This window comes from Cuculus canorus, chromosome 4, assembly GCF_017976375.1.
Source record: "Cuculus canorus isolate bCucCan1 chromosome 4, bCucCan1.pri, whole genome shotgun sequence".
Taxonomy (NCBI): domain Eukaryota; kingdom Metazoa; phylum Chordata; class Aves; order Cuculiformes; family Cuculidae; genus Cuculus; species Cuculus canorus.
In genome coordinates, this window is record NC_071404.1 from 67,768,878 (window position 1) to 67,786,311 (window position 17,434).

General features: G+C 40.2%; 1 protein-coding gene across 1 annotated transcript in view; it reads left to right on the forward strand.

Moving 5' to 3' along the window:
* The window catches only part of SLC7A11 (solute carrier family 7 member 11), a 64,970-nt gene that overhangs the window by 14,380 nt on the left and 33,156 nt on the right, over window positions 1-17,434 (forward strand). The window contains exons 4-6 of the mRNA XM_009569028.2: window positions 1,349-1,474; window positions 3,659-3,758; window positions 7,305-7,349. Of these exons, the coding sequence (XP_009567323.1) occupies window positions 1,349-1,474; window positions 3,659-3,758; window positions 7,305-7,349 (271 nt within the window). The remainder of the gene's footprint in view (window positions 1-1,348; window positions 1,475-3,658; window positions 3,759-7,304; window positions 7,350-17,434) is intronic.

Here is a 17,434-nt window from a genome sequence, read left to right on the forward strand (position 1 = left end):
TTTGTGAAATTTTTATCTTATTAAAAATATCTTCAAAAAATACATTTTAATCCAAATTACTTAAAATATTCTCCTTTTTCCATTAAATCCAAACTACTTTTAGTTTAAACAGAAAAGAATTTTTTTATGTGGTTTTTTTTTTTTGGCCTTGCCAGTGAACAGAATCTGTATAAAAGACTTGGGATACCTCAGTGGGTTTTACTGTGGAAAGCTTGTGCAATACGAGATTTACAGTGCTGGTTCATGCGAAGTAGGTCTAAGAATCTGGTAGGAGATAGCAAGTTGTCTTTCTATGTGTCCCAAGATGTGTGATACAGCTGATATGCTCTTAAGAGAGTTTGAAATATGAGAGGACTGTGATGAGGACTTAATTCATTAGCTCTTATACAACAGCAAGAAAAAGATGAGTGAGCAGTCTTCTTTGACTACGTTTGATTTTCCCTGCAACAGACGAGGAAAGGGGCTTTTTATCTAGTGAAATGATTTACATTTTCTATTCTTTAGGTAATTTCTTTAAAAATATGAACTCCTTTTTTGATTCTGTTTGTGTTCCAGGGTAATTGTTTAAATAAGCTAGAATAACTGGCACTCAAATGGTAAGATGTACCCTCCTCACATCAGTAGTAAGATGCCATCCCTGACTCAAAAGGAGACGTGAGCTGAGCAGGATGGATATAAAAGCAGAGTTATTGAGGTGCAGACCCGTGCTGTGTTTTCAAGAAGTGAAAGGTCTTGGTTTCTTCACCAGTTCACAGCAAGGATGGGCTTGTTACTTGTACACTGGCCCTCCTGCACCTCTGGGGATAAGGAAATAATGGAGGAGAAAGAGTGGAAAAGAAGAGCAGGGTTAAATAAAGTAGTGAGTAAAAAATTTTTGAGGCCCCTAAATGGGGATGAGAAAGTTTAATGTGATTATTAATTGTTATTGTTTTCTAAAAATACAAATCTCTACTCAAACTGGCACTGATACAGAAAACTGGAGTGACAAAGGTTGGGCAATTAATTTCTTTCATCCAAGGCAGGGTCCTTCCAGGCCATCGTCTACCAACAGCTAATGATTCTGGGTAAACAAAGCCGTAATTTTGTGCGAGGGAGCCAAGTAGAGGACAAATAGTTGGATGGGCTGCACAGTGGATCAGGCAAAAGGGGCTCAGCTCAAGTGTTTCATGCGGCTTCTGGAAGGGGAATCTGAGAAGTGGGAGGGCAGCAGCTGGAGAAGGTTGTTGGGGTGCATTTCCTTTAATGCATCAGGATCAATTGTGTGTGTGGCCTCTCTGCTGGCAAAGAGTTTTGTGGCTATTTCAGCAGCATGAGTATTTCTTTCTGACTTTTCTTTTTCCCCTTGCAGCGCTGGTGATGGTCCTCAATAGCACAAGTGTCAGCTGGAGTGCCCGCATTCAGATTTTCCTTACCTTTTGCAAGCTTGTAGCAATTCTGATAATTATAGTCCCTGGAGTTATCCAGCTAATTAAAGGTATGAAATGAAAAGTAAATGCTTTTAAAGTGCTTTTATCTTTACCCTCCCCAGTCTTTCCCCACCTGCCTCCACCAAATAATGCTTATAGCAGCAAAATCTCTTAATTAGCCTGTGCTTGTTTAACTGAAGCTCTGTACTGTCGTGTAATTGATGAGAAGTGGAACTACACTGGGATGAACTGGTATTTCCTTCAGCATGCCAATGAGTCTATTCAGATCAGAATTGGTATTCAAGTGAGTGACAGCTTTGCTCTTCGCTGTAATTTGCCTTGGGCTTCAACTTTGTGAAAGGGGCAGGATGCATTTTAATGACCGATGGGCATAATACATCCCCCCCTCAAAGCACATGCCTAATCTAGGCAGAATATATCTCCTTTAACTGATCTGTATATATATAAGAAAGAAACAGTATCATGGATGCTGTTCTACGCTTTGGTGATGTAAATTGTGAAGTTAAAGGTGCTGTACTGGCAAAAGAAACTGTAGTGAACTATTGCTTTCATGGGCCTCCTGCTTTCAAGTACTTGTTGCTCATGCTACGTGCATGCTTTACGTCTTCCCTGTGAAAAACTAAAGTATACCGCTAAAGGCAGTATATTCTGCAGCTAATTCAAGCACAGAAAAGGAACGAGTATTTGAAGGGCCAGAATTACTCTGTAGACTGTATCAGTGCTTCTGCATAAGCAGTGAGTGTGGAAACACACCTTTTTTTCTCCCCAGCATGGACATGGCTCTGCAGACCTTTCCTTGGCTCTCTGGAAGTTGTTTGGTCACCCAGACATGCTGACAGAGAAACTCCTTTCCCTGCCATATGCTCAGCTACCTCAAGAGGCTTTTCCATTACAACAGACCTACCAGCAGTGAATGTGAGATGGTGACAAGACACAGCTGACTCTCCTTACAATAAATGCACAAAGCACGAGGAGCCATTAAGCACAGAGGGTCAGAATGGGGAGCACTTTTTAATGAATTGGTGGCAGATTTTATCTAACAAAAATTATCACAGTTGACTCTGTCCCTGGGGGATGCTCTTTTATGATGCTTCACAAAGCTTCCCATCCGAGTCAACAGCGTAGCATTAGGCTCTGTGGAGAGCGCAGTTTCTCAGGGACAGGCATCTCTCTGTGGTTGGCAACAGACTCAGGAATACAAGTTTTCATCTTGTGATGAAATAATATGATTCACAATAGTGAATGTGCTGATTCACTATTTCTGTTTTCATGCTTTTCACTTCCTTTCCAGCAGTTGTGATGCCCCTTCCCTCATTTCCTTCAAAGTGCAAAATTTCTCTCTGTTCCTATCTGCCCTGTTTTTCCTAGACCTTTGGAGCGGGCTAGACTCAGGTCTGGATGGGGTTTGCTGCCCTCCAGTAGCTCAGATGGTGTCCCTGATTCCCCACTGGGACTTTCCCCCCACTATAGCACTTCCCTTATGTGAAAAGCCTCTGCTTCGTTTTGACTGAGGTCTCAGTAAAAACCCAGTAAAGGGTAGAGGATTTGACCCACTGCTAATTCATCTGAATGATTTCTGCTTCTTTTGGCTCCTTTTCTGTGGAGTATCATTACTTTTAAGGAAATTTGGGATATTGTGGGGTCTTACAAGCCACGAAGCACCTTGTAAATGAGTACGAGCATAACATAACTCTTGCATGTTTGCATTTATATGTGTTTAATTCTTTGTGTAATATTAATACAGTGCTTACTGTAATGTAGTAAGGAGTTATAAATTCTTTTCAGTGGTAGAAATGTTTAAGACGTTTGGTTTGTTTACTTTAAAAATGTTGCTTGAGGGTGAAATGCTAGCAGTGTTTCTTCTGATTAAAATGTTAAACAAGCAAAAATTTCCACAGCAAAATCTACAAAGCTCATTCTACTCTTTCATGTTGATGTAAGTCACTGCTGGAGATGGCAGTGCAGTGGGTGTTATCAAGCTCAGAATGTTTTGATAGAAACTAATAGGTCAAATTCTGCTATTGCATGACCAGGGACACCATGAAATCTTTTCCAATTGCTGGCAGATTATGGCTGCAAGGGTTGGGTGAGAAATTAAGGTCAAGGGCAGAACTTGAAGTCAGTGAACTATTGGGTGATTAAATGTTCCATGGTGTGATATGTTTATTTGTTTTAAAGTGGTAGGTGACCAAAGAGCTTATTTTTCAATATTGTTTTTGTTGATGTTGTAGGAGAAACACAGCACTTCAGAAATGCCTTTGCGGGGAATGATGCCAGTGTTAGGGGATTACCACTTGCTTTCTATTCAGGAATGTATGCCTACTCAGGCTGGTAAGTTGTTGAAACCTGTAAGTATTTGTCCTGAAAACAAACATTAATATGCTCTAACAAAGTCATTTTTTTAATATGAAGAAATAAGCAGCACGTTCTCCATCTTTTGCCAAACTACATCATGTATAAAGTGTAGATCTCACCACTATTCCATGTGTGCAGTAGTTATTCTGCAAGCAGCTCTAGGAAGGAAAGATTCTGCAGCGTGTCCAGAGAAGAGCAACAAAGCTGGTGAGGGAGCTGGAGAACAAGTCTTCTGAGGAGCGGCTGAGAGAGCTGGGGGTGTTTAGCCTGGAGGAGAGGAGGCTGAGGGGAGACCTTATTACTCCCTACAACTACCTGAAAGGAGGTTGTGGAGAGGAGGGAGCTGGGCTCTTCTCCCAAGTGACAGGGGACAGGGCAAGGGGGAATGGCCTCAAGCTCCACCAGGGGAGGTTCAGGCTGGACATCAGGAAAAAATTTTTCACAGAAAGGGTCATTGGGCACTGGCAGAGGCTGCCCAGGGAGGGGGTCAAGTCGCCTTCCCTGGAAGTGTTTAAATGATGGGTGGATGAGGTACTGAGGGACATGGTTTAGGGAGTGTTAGGAATGGTTGGACTCAATGATCCAGTAGGTCCTTTCCAACCTGGTGATTCTATGATTCTATGTTTTTTCATCTCTGGTGTACAATAGGTAAACACGCACTGAACACTAAAAAAAATAATCAGATTTTTATTTCTGTTCTGAAGACTAGAAATAAAGGTAACGAGAAAGGGATGTTCCTAAATTTTCATTAAGTATTTTGATAAACAGATAATAATAACGCAGCTTTATTTTTTTTATTGAACAAGTCAGTAATTACAGCAAAAATCTACAAGCGGTTACGAAGTTGCAGATCTCCATCCCAAACCTGGACCTCAGCCTTTCCTTTGCAAAAGCTGTGTTCAAACAATAAGCAGTGAACCGTGGTAACATCAGTATAGACCACAAAACAAGGCAAACCCCTACTTTTTTATGTCTCTTGCTCTGAAAGAATTGGACCTCACTTAACAAGGAGTGCAACTGGCTTCCATAGAAGTCAAGTGCTATTGACTGCTAGAAAAAGTATGAGAATCTGCCTTCAAGTATCCTGCTCAGAACTGTCTTTCAAGTTCTCTCCCTCTCCCCCACCAAAGTACACAGCAGCTGGTTTGAAAGGTGCCACAGCTCTTCGAATCTGCCTTACGATTTATTCATGCTTAGTGAGGGCTTCACATTGCACAGTGTCGATGTGCTTTTGCAGCAGCCGTGTAGGGGAAAAAGAAAAGAAACTACAATGCACAGAGTGGGCTTATTCTGAGATAGCTTTGTCTGCAGGTCTTCCCTTTCCTTTCCATAGCCTCACAGGCAGGGAAGTTCTTTACCTCACACAAAAAGCAAGAGCTGAGAGATAAGGGTTTTATTTATTTCATTCGGAGGGACAATGGGCCAAGCATTCCAATTCTCTGCCTGTCTATAACTCCGGGGTTGCAGGAACATTATAAACACGCGCACCGAAGTGCTGAACAGAACTCTTATTTTAAATGGTCTGGGGGGAGAATGGAAAGAATCTTAAGCCTTTATCTGTGATAGATATGTAAGAAAACAGCCTGGCGCTTTGAAGCCTCAAAGATATTGAACTCATTATGTGGACAATCACTACGTTCTTCCCTCTCTCTTATGTAACAGCCCCTGCCTCTTATATCCATACATGAGAGGGTTTCTCACTTAAAATATTAACTTAATTGTACATTTTTGTGTAAAGGCAATTCAAAAAGCTATTTAATATTTTTCGTCACTAAGGCAGAGTTTGTTTACTGTAAAATGCTACATCAGAAATACTGTGATTTTGTTCCTTCTTTCCCATTTCTTTCTATTTTTCACCTAGCATTGCAAACCCCTACAATAAAAATCATCTCTGTTTTTCCTTTATAGCTTCTGACGTTTATTTCAAGGTCCTTATTTGCCAATTCCAAAAGAAATTAGCAGAAAAATACCTAATTCGGCTAGTGGCTCTTCCCAGCTGCCTATTTGTCTTTGTCACCAGCTTAAATTGATTGCCTCAGAGCACAGAAGAGCAGACCATTAAGTGGAGTGTCAATACCCATGCACTATCAGTTTCATGGGGCTAAATCAATCCAATAAGCTGGATGTGAAGGGGTGTTGCAACTGTTGGTGTTCTGTCCCAGGACACAGGCAGAGTTTTGCGTATAGCCTATGAGACTATTAGCTTTTAATGATACAGCTTTGAAAAACAAAACAAAGATGGCATCATTCATATGTGTGGGCTAATACGGTGAAGAGCAAGTGAAGACTGTTTGATATGTAGAATGCTGGGTGAAAAAAAAAAAAGTAGAGAAAAGAACGTAAGGAAATATGTCTTTGCATCCAAAGACTGATGTAGGGCTGTTAAATTACTTGTGCTTAGAATCAGGGCTAAGACTAGAAAGAAGAAGCTGAGTGTCTTACTTATCAGAAGCCATCTCTCCTTTGAACTATTCCAACCTTTTATTTTGTGCTCTATGCACTGGCAAGTTCAGAAACAAGTACTGAGGTTGTTGTGTAAGATGGCAAATCTAGTTTCACAGAATTTCATACTCAGTCAAAAAAAAAAATCAGATCTATTAAAACAGTGAGCCAGCTCTAACCCATTCTGCTAACCCAAATCTGGTCCAAGATGTGATAGGGAAAAGTTCCCAGACTTACTGCCAGATCAGGTACCATTTGTTTATTCACTGTAGCACTGTTGGGTCAGATATCATTTGTCTTTCTGTATCTGTCCTAAAAGTAGAAAGCCAGCATAAGCACTCTATTGACTGCTCTGTTTAATTAGCCAGGATGTGACTTTGTGCCCATATCTGAGCCAGGCACATCTGTGTCATCCAGCAATGCACAGACGTAGTGCTAATAAATGCAGAACAGAGAGTTCAGTGACCTTGAGGCTTACAGTTGCTTTGTATGCAGGGCCTGGTGAGTAGTTCCTATGAATTCCCATCAGTAGCTGTCTCTTGTATGCTGCTGCAATACAACCAGAGGGCAACCTGTACTGGAGGCTGTGCAAGAGCACGCAGGACTAGCATCCTGGATTTGTGATTGTGTGCAACACATTAGTGGAAAAATCCTGGTTTTAGGAGGGTTTTTTTTGAGTGTTCATTTATTTTTGTTGTTAAGAAGTCCTTGCTGAGTACCCCGGTGAGAATTCTTGCCAATATAACCTGAAATAGTAAAAGGCTACAACCACAAATGGAATATGGGACTTGAGGGTGCGTGTGTTTGTGTGTAGGATTAGGGTAAACCATTATTTGTTTAGTATGCCGGGGGAAAAAAAAATAATTCCACACTGACATTACATAGATTTTGTCTTTTTTCTGCTTTATTGTCTTTTCTGAGAATTCCTTTCCTAAGTGCGGGGATCCAAGCATGGGTCTGCAAAGTCTAATGTATTTAACAGCAGTTCTTAACTAATAGCATCTTCTTGATTCTTTGGGAAAGAAATACAGAATCAAAATTTGCCAAGCTCTTATAATACATTTTGTAACTCTTTTCTAGGTTTTACCTCAATTTTGTTACTGAAGAAGTGGAGAACCCTGAAAAGTATGTACCTAATGTTTGTCTTGACTTTTGAAAAATAGCTGTAAAATTTAAAATGCTGTAAAAGTAGTTATCTTCAGAAGTTCTGCATGCTGGTCAAGTTGCTTGCTTTCCAGCAGATCTGGTATCTATTTGAATTGCAACTGCTTGAAGATTTGCTATTTTTGGCCTGCCGTGACCTTGTTATGTATTCTGCTTTTATGTGCACAGAAAGCAGAAAACTAAGTAGATCTCCAAGGCTCTGATTCTCCCCCTCAGGATAAAAGTAACTATCAGTGGCTCCTTTCAATGGAAGTTACCAGTATCCTGTCAGGGAAATCTTGCCCAAGAAACTTATCTCCTGCAATATTTGGCAGTTTTGCTATGTTTAAATATTAATCAAATACTTAGTTCTACTTGTTTTAGATGTCTGAGTTGCAGGATCTTGAATACACATAGCTCAGTATCCGATCCAATTAAGCCCAACAGGGGATATTGGTGGGAGTCTGTTTCAAACTAGAGATGAATACTCTCACAGCGCCTTTCTGCAAGATAGGGAAAGAAGAGCTGTCGTGTCAGATAGAGTTTGATTTGGCAGATATATTTTGGTAGATATATTTTAGTACCTGCAGCCAATAATAGAACAGTACTAACCTTCTCTAAAAATTTAAGAAAACGTGCCTTGTCAAATCAAATTATGTTCTTGCAGGTAATGAACAATTCACTTGATTAAAAATTAATGGATAGATATAATTTTATTAGGTTTTTAAATTAAGGTATTTGGTTGGGTGCCAAGTAATTTACTGTTTAAAAAGACCCCCAGTACTGTACACTCTGATAATATAAAGATACATAACTGAGACATGTAAAAAAAAAAAATAATACCCAAACAGCCATCGATGAGGAGCATGCAAAAGGTTTTAAGTTGGTTTCTTCAAAGTCCAAACCAAGTCTGGTGCTGTTTGGTATATTCTTCAGACCTGCAAATAATAATAGAGAATTTAATGAAAAAGACATGAGGATGGCATAAGGACTGGCAGATTCCCATTGTTTCAGTGCCTTTTTGAGAGAGCTTAGGTGTTAATGGGCTCTTTAATCCAATTAGGGTATGTATACTGAGGAATGTATAGAATCATAGAATCAATAGGTTGGGAAAGACCTTTGAGATCATCAGCTCAAACCATACCTGTCCACTACTAAATCACGTCCCCGAGCACCTCATCTACCTGCTTCTTAACCACCTCCAGGTATGGGGACTCAACCACCTCCCTGGGCAGCCTCTGCCAGTGCTTGACAACCCTGGGAGGTGAAACCGGACAAATGCAGGTGGAAAATACAGCACTGATATTCAGCAAGGTGGTGGACTAATCATTAGCACAGATGTACAATTGGGTTTAGCACTGGTAGTCTTCAGTTCAGAGAAAACACCTTTTCAGAAGCTTTGTTTTAGTAAATCACAAGTAATTTGTCTTGGTAGAGAGCAGCTGGCTAAGGCTTCCCAGGCCTGGGACACTGAGGAACTCAGGCTAGGTGATCTAGTAACAAATCTAAGTTAACTAGCGAGGTTCTATGTGCTTGATAAAGTCAGGGGAGGCAGACAATTTAAAAAAAACAAAACACTTTTTTCTTTTATTTTTGAAAAATTGTTGTATGGAAGACTGGCTTAAAAAAGAAGCAAAACTAAACAAACATGAAATTGTTCTGGTCCAAGTATTCTACTGTTTCAGGAAATTCTGGGGAGATGGTTTGGTAACCAGAGTCTTGGTGATGCTATCAAAAGCATTTGCTGGAAGCTATATAATTTGTAGTTTATCATGTGATTACCATCAACGCCGTGTGATGTTTTTAAACATGTATGTGCCTACCACCCTGTGGGACTTTTCGTATGCTTGTGTGTCTCTACAGTCCTCTTAGCTGTATAGTGATAAACTGGAATTATTAGTAATTTTCCTCTGTTTTGGTTTATATTGACTTTTCTTTCATGTGGTTTGAGTCAGAGGGGTGCATAGTTTTGAAAATGTTGCCTGCTGCTGTGTCAGACAAAAAGGCACAGTTCCTTTTATTTTTTTAACTAAGCGCCCATTGGAATATGTTGTACCACAGCAAAGGAAAGTGGTGAGGGCTGTATTTGGGCTTTTCTTCTTTGCAAGGGGGGATATGAGGCAGGGAGACACTCTTTTCTGCTTCCCTCTGGGAAGAGCTCCTCCCATCTCCAGGTTACTCTTGGAGCGCTGCAGATATTAATTGTGCTGCTAGCAGGGGTGCAGGACCTGGAAGGGGAGCAAGCTCTGTAGCGTGGCTGCTTTGGTGCATTGCAGAGTGGCTCTGGAAAAATACAAGTGCAATGTTGTCACAAAGCTGCTGAAAGCTTCCCTTCATCACTCTGGGGGTGCACTTCGAGAGGATGAGGAGGGAAGGTGCCCAGTGTTTACAGCGGGGTGCCTGGGATCACAGTCTCCATGCGCTGGGTACAAATATACAGTAGAAGAGATTGGGATTTTAAAGCATTGCTAAATAAGCAGCAGATAGTGGTAGAGCAGGTGGATTCCTACCTGCTGTGCTGATGGAGACCACTACACCACCCATAAATGGGGATTCTGGACTCTCTTAACCTGAAACAAGCAATTAAATGAAACAGTTGTACTATTTTTTTATCCAGTTGCCACTTGTGAAGTGCTCTATTGGAAGGACTGGAAAGACACCCTGCTGAACAGGGGTCTGATCCGCTGTTTCCAAAGATACAGGGCAAGGCAATAATGTGAGCTAAAACTAGGGGCAACTGTCTCAGCTGCCACCAAATTCAGCGCAGGTATCAGGAGAGCAAGCAATGGTGCTGCTGTTGTAGGCATTTATTAGAGCTCAACTGCTTAATTAATTGATTAATATTTTAACCTAAAATGCTGTCTTTCGTTTCATTCTTGTTGCTCAAGATAGCGTATAGCGCTGTGTGGGTGTTACATAGCTGTTTTTGAAAGGTAAGAGGGAAGTATAGGCTTGAACAGTCTAGAGTCCCTAACAGCTCCAGGTATGCGATTTGTAATGCTTGCCAGTGGTTAGGGATGCAAATTGCTTACAGCAACAGAGATGAGCACAGTGATGCCTTCTGCACTGCGTGTGCAGAGGTAAATTTTTGTCTGAGAATCAATCCCAGTTGCGTATTTTCAGGTGTGCAGCAGCTTCTCGAGTAACTGACAGCTGGTGCTGCAATGAATTATCAGCATCATCCCCACCTTAAACACCCTGCCGCAAATCCACAGCGAAGGGTGTCGGAAGAGTTGTGGGGGAAGGACAGCACAGGTGGAATGCAGAAATGCTCTAGCAGAGACAGCAGTTGTGGTGGAGCTCCAAAGGCCACCACATTTATGGAAACCTGCTTTAAAGCCTCTTTTTATGTGATGACCCCTGGAGTTTATTCTCTTTTGGTATTGCGAAGTGTGAGAGAGGGAGCTCAGGGCTCTAGAATATACCTGAAATACACAGGAAGGTGAAAACATCTACTTTTAGACATCTACCATTTAGACATGGTTTTCCAGATCAGGATTGCTTTGTTTGCTGTGGTGTGGGCAGCGCCAGAAAAGCTTCCTGGAATATAGAAGGGGCCACTGGAACTGTAGGAGAGAGGCAGGGGAAGGGGGAACGTTTGTGACCTTGCCCAGCTGAAAGCTGCCTTTGTTCTCCATCGGAATGGCTGTTTGTACAAGCAGAAAGGGCTCCTGAAGGCTATGGGAGACTGTGAGGTGCAGCAGTCTGCTCAGGTGCAATAAATTGCAGATTTAGGTCTATAAATAGGATAAATACTGTGGGCCTGAGGCACAGAGATACCTATGTGATAAGAAATCCTAGATAGAGAAAGCTGACACAGAGACACTGAAAATGAGCCAAGTGGAGAGGAAGCACCCTTTACATTGCAGAAGGGAGATGGAAAAAGGCAAATAAAAATATGAAAATGAATGCCATAACTTTTTCAAACAGATTTTTGGAAGTAGAGCTGAATTCCCGCTTTAGAAATGTCACGGTTTTTTCTTTTGTATATGAAAAAGGACATTATTATAACCCCAGTTACCATAAGATGTAAAAGTAGCTGTTTCCATCTCTTGCTAAGCCCCCTTTTGATGTCTCATTTTTAAGCCTGAACTCATTTCTTTATTCTTCTTAAAGTGCTTCCCTTGTACAGCATTAGTAGGACCTGAAGCAATACAAAGTTGATGTTTGTTTTACAAGGAGCTGTGGCTGCAGTGTTCAGCTGCTTTAATGTACATTTTTTTAAAAAAGAGCTTGAAATAATTTTATTATAAAGAATATGTAGAAAAATATTGAAGTGTAATAACAAATTTCTTTTACTTTTGAAAATTATACTTTGCATGTGTATGCTGGATCAAAACTGCTGTTTAAAATGAAATATCTCAATAATCCTTGAAGCGGAGCTTCATCAAAATAACCTCATGCAGCCACATCATGTGCAGCTTTGATCTTTTTGATTTTCTTACATTATAAAGATCAGCCCTACTCAAACTGGGGTGGTATTGTATTGTCTAAATAATAAGTGAGTGAAGGAACAGCCGGGTCTCTGAGAGAGAATTTGTCACCTGAAAATTGACAGGACTCATGTTGCCTGGAGCAATAAATTTAGAGGACGGGAAATCAAGCATGTTGAACTTTCAAACTCATTTCTTATACATAGTCTCTGAGCTCATCTGTATTCTTGAGCATCCGCTCTATACTCTCAAGAAACAGACCAAGCTTTTTCAATCAAGACCCTAAAAGCAGCATATGCCCAAACGACACTTCCCTCCTCCCTTCCCAGGCACAGTAGGGTCCAGGATCAGTGCGCTGTTTCATCAGGAATTTTGACAAACTCTAGATGAGAAAATAACACAGGAGTGTTTTTACGTTGCAGCAATGTTTTCAGAGCCTCGTCAAAGTCGGGGTCAGATTGTGTTAGGTGCTGGTCAAAGAGAATTCTGCTTTAAAAATACTGTGTTCTACATCCTCAGTATGAACAGATGCTTCACATTGTAAAGAGCAGGCTCTTGTTGGAAGAGAAAGAAAATATTATTTCACTTTAAGTGAAGGGAAATCAAGACTTGAATTCCTTAATGACTTCAAGAAAGTCTGTGATGAAGTGAGCAATGAGAGGTAGTGAGTCATAGTCCTCCTTCAAGTGAGAATCGTTATTTTTTAGCAGTGTAAGTTTTTGGTAATATTGTTGAACTTGGGCGATAATTTTCCTGTAATGATCTTCAGTTTCATTGTGTAAAATGATAGATATGAGATTTTTGAAAGATGTGGATTCTGAAAACGTTTTACAGAGAAAAATTAGATTCCTTTGCATTTGCAGTTAGTATAGCTGCCATTTGGCATATTTCACTCATCCTTTCTTTTTTTTTTTTTTTTTCCCCTCTCCCCTTGTTGGAACATTTCATTTGCAAATATTCTGTTTCTGTTTGTAAAATAACTTTGGTCCAGCCCAGGCAATCTATCATTGTTTAAAAAGTTACACAGTGCAAAGAACATATTATTGAGATGTATAGTGTTTATAAGCCTGGTCTCAGATTGATAAATCATGTCTTGTGCTGTTGAAAAGCCAAGAAATGAATTGCTTTGCTATGACCTTGGGGTCTGAGATTAGTCAGTTTGTCTATTAGATTTTTCCAGTGTTCTTCTCACTTCATTTATTCCTTCTTTTCTAAGAAACAGGGAAGCAATAGATGTATAGTAAGTCACCAAGGCTTGATGTCATCAAGCATTTTGTAAAATCAGGACATCAAAATGTTTGACAGAATCTGGTTTTATATTTGGTTTAAATAATATGGATGTCATGTCTAATTAATCCAATGTGTACCACCCATTTGTATTAATTAAAGTTTAAAGTCACACTTGGTATCTATAAGGACTAAGTGAGAGAAATGTGATATTAGACATTTGTTTCCAGAGTGTCTAAGCATTATAGAGATGCAGATGGATGGGAGGGGAATCGTGGCTAAGGCACTAAAACTCTTCCAGCTCCCTAGCTGTTTGTGGCCATCTGATTTTTGTCACTTGTACCCCCTTCCAAAATCAACCAGAAACTCAAATTGCACTGTTGCTCATTATCGATCTAGACCCTGACTAGTTATTCCTAGCAATCGTAACAGTGAAACATATTTTTGATGCTTACAGAGATGATGCAAGCCTTTGCTATTTCTGCCTCTCTGCTTCTTTATTAACTTTTGTTGTTTTATAATTTAATTATAAGCTTTTATCTGAGGGGGAATATCAATATTGATATTGATTATCTTAGACACCAGTAAAGGAATGAAGTCAGAAGTTTATGTCCCTGCAGTTATGCTGTCTATCGTTTCAAACAAACTTCATCCCTGCTTTTTACTCAGGAATGACAGCTGATGTAGTTAAAGCACTGAACTGGGACTCGGGAGAACTGTCTCAGGCACAAACTTGCTGTAAAATTGGAGGTTGGGTTACTTAATCTATTCTCCTTCTGTTTCCCTTAGTTCTCTCCCCCCTTCTTCTTTTCTCTATCCACTTTATGGAGTGCGAGGTATTACCTTCTGGCTTCATTTTTGGAGCATTTATGTCCTTCCAAGGTTGGAGATAAGCCATGGGCTACAGGGAACCAGAATAAGTTTATTTGGATCTGAAAATCTATGCACTTACTCCTTGAACTGACGGCCTCAGCAGATTTAATAAATCCTTGTGTTGGCTTCTGGAGATCTCATATGTCTCATACGGAACAAGGAAGTGCATTTATGTCCCTATGCGAGTAACTGGCACCCAGCAGTGTTCCCCAAGGGTATGCAACTTTATTTTTAAATTAACTTTGGACAAGACTTTCTCACAAAGTGGCTGGGCACAAATAGAGTTCCTTCCTTTTAAGGCTGACACGGTCCTGCGTAGATATAAGCAGAATAGCTTCAGTACCTGGAGTCTGAAATCTTTCTGGCCTTAGTCTGTTCCACTTATTCATGAAAGACACATTTGACTCCAATTCATTTCCTTCATTGCAGGATTCAGTGCCAAATATTCAGTGCAGAAGTTATAGGATTACATTGTGATATTTTATCTGAAGATAATCAGAAGAGACAAAAGCTAATCTTTCAAATATTTTGCAAAGCCTATTTGCTCATGTGAATTCAGCTGATTACCGTAAAGGGAAAGCAAAGCCAGTTAAGTGACCATTTGCATTTTTTAGAATCATAGAATGGTTTGGGTTGGAAGGGACCTTAAAGATCATCCAGTTCCAACCCCTTGCCATGAGCAGGGACACCCTCCATTGGATCAGATTGCTCATAGCCTCACCCAACCTGGCCTTGAACACCACCAGGGATGGGGCATCTGCTGCTTCTCTGGGCATCCTGTGCCAGTGCCTCACCACCCTCACAGTAAACAACTTCTTCCCAATATCTAATCTAAATCTCCCTTCTTCCAGCTTAAAACTGTTGCCCCTTGTCCTATCGCTGTGCTCCCTGATAAAGAGCCCCTCCTCATCTTTCTTGTAGGCCCCTTTTAAGCACTAGAAGGCTGTTGTAATGTCTCCCTGGAAACTTCTTTCATCCAGGCTAAACATCCCCAACTCTCCCAGCCTGTCCCCATATGGGAGGTGCTCCAGCCTTCAGATCATCTTCGTGGTCTTTCTCTGAAGGAGGCGATATTCTTTGATAAATTTTGAATCTCATGTTATTTTTCTATTTGAATATGTATTCTCCATCAGAGAATGAGGATATTCGAACTACCCTTCTTTCAGTTACTTTTACGTTTCAGTTGAATAGAAATCTTCTGCTTTGTAAATTTTAATGTACATAACAGCACACCAGGCTACCCTCAGTTATCTGCTAAGCATCTCAGAAGATCAGGTGTCTGATTCCTAGTGAATCTAACATCACTTTCCATAGTTAATTGCACCCTGTGTGATGAGTAGAATGATAGATCCACAACCACACCTTCAGAACTATAAAATCTTTAATTTTCAGGTTAATTTTAATTTTCTTTAAAATTCAGGGGACCTGAATCTGCCAAATAAAGAAAACAAATTAATTTACTGGCTCAAATATACTTAAACAAAACCAGGCATGGGTTTTGTTATTTGTAAATAGTATGAAAAAGAATTTAATTAAGAATGTAATTTAGTAGTGTTTGTGCGTGTTTGAGAGGGAGAAACAGACAATTACTAGCTCATAGGGGAGCTGGCTCACCAGTATGAAACTGTTCTCAATAAAATGAACTTTCCTTTACTTTTGCTTTCTCACCAACCTCATTAACTTCTTACTGCTTACACGCCTCACACTGTCAACTCATTCATTATAGTTTTTTTTTTATAAATGACCAATAATTCTTTTCCAAAACTAAGTAATTCAGTGTTGGAAGCATGTCTTTTGGTGGGTTTAGATTTCTGAAATCTCAGTGTATAAACTAATTTTTTGCACTTTATAAAAAAAAGTGGTTTTTTTTTAGTCAAAGGATGATGATGCTTCTCTTGCTGCAAACTGGAAATTCTCTGAACGAATAGGATCAAAATGTTCTGATTTCTTTTGCTATTGCTTACAATCTTTTTTTTCATTAAAACTTCCAGTCTGTGAGACTTCAATTATCCTATAGTTTCATACAAGTTTTTTTCACAAACCATGCCATTTGAAGGCCATGGTTATGAAATCAGGATGAGAACTGCTTGAGAATAATGTTATGTGGGAGTCAGTGCAAGCACTAGTTGTGACATGATACGCTTCATAAATACAACTTGCTGGTGCGAAGGAGCAACTATTACTTAATTTTGCACCTGATCTCAGCTAATTATTGGTGATAGTTTGAGGCAGATTGGATTAAAAATCGATTACAAATCTGGGGGGGAGGGAGAAGTATTGAAAATACTCTTTGGCCAGGTATGATCTCAGTTAAGATATAGTAGTATTGCAGCCAGATTTTCTTGCAATACTTCCTAATTCCTAATGGGGATGTCAGTAAATCAAGAAGGAAAAATAAGCTTTTAGAAAAAAGTCACCAGACTTCCTTTGGAGCAATATCGCTTTTGCTGCTACATTGTCTTGCATGTCAGTGAGCAGAACTTTTAGAGTTACAAGTGAGAGATCTTGAAGGAAAAGTCCATGCTGGAGCAACAGATGCAACTGCAGGTTCAGCCAAGTTCTGGCTCCACCTTCTCTTTCTCTCTCCCCTCTCTATCCTATCCCCCATGAGACATGCTGTAAATGCCCTAATCTTGACAATCTGTTGGTTCAGCTGAGGATGAATCCAATTAAGCAAGCCACATGAGACATACAAATGTTTCAAGGGCTGCAGCTTTTGTTTGAGAGCCATACTTGGGGCCTGAATGCGAAAGGATTTGGTGAGGGCCACTGAATCCACAAAATATTTTAACCATCTGGAGTGAACAAGGGAAACTGTGATTTTTAACTGTGCTAGCATCTTAAGATAAAGCAGGAAAAGTCAGGAGGAAATCGGTAACCCAAGTTAAAATTTGAGTAGTTGAGTTGGCTAGTTTTTTTTTGGTTTTTTTCCTTAACTTCAATTACACTGAACTGGATTTTTGGATTTGATAATGTGGATTATCCCATGCTCTTGTGGCACTGACATTTCTTTTGCCCTGCAGTTTTTGGGCGTTTCAGCACACTAGGTGCCATTTATACAACCTCCTAATTAACTGAGGATGAAGATTCAGCCCTTTATTTGTAATTTTCCCTGTTCTAGGCTGTTGAACACGAATTCCTTCTACCACACCTGGCTGTCCCTTTCCCCTGTGGTGCAGGGCATCCTCCTCAATGGCAGCATTGTTTCATAAGGCAGAGGAAACAGAGAGCATAGCTAGAAAACGTGGTGTGCCATGCAATTTGAATCTGGAGTGATCCACATATATGCAGAAAGACACTCTGCAAACCTGAATCCCCTGCCTTGTCTTTGACATGTGCACTTTGTGTCTGAGCAGTTCTTTGAATTCACCAGAGCAATATATGCAGACAGAAGCGAGGTTGGGAAGATGATTCACTGCATGAATTCACCTGTCATCTGGAATAGGGATCACATAGAACAAAGGCTTCAGCAGCAGGGATAACAAAAAGGCTGCACATTTCGTTGGGCACTATTCCTCTTCCTTACCTCTGCAG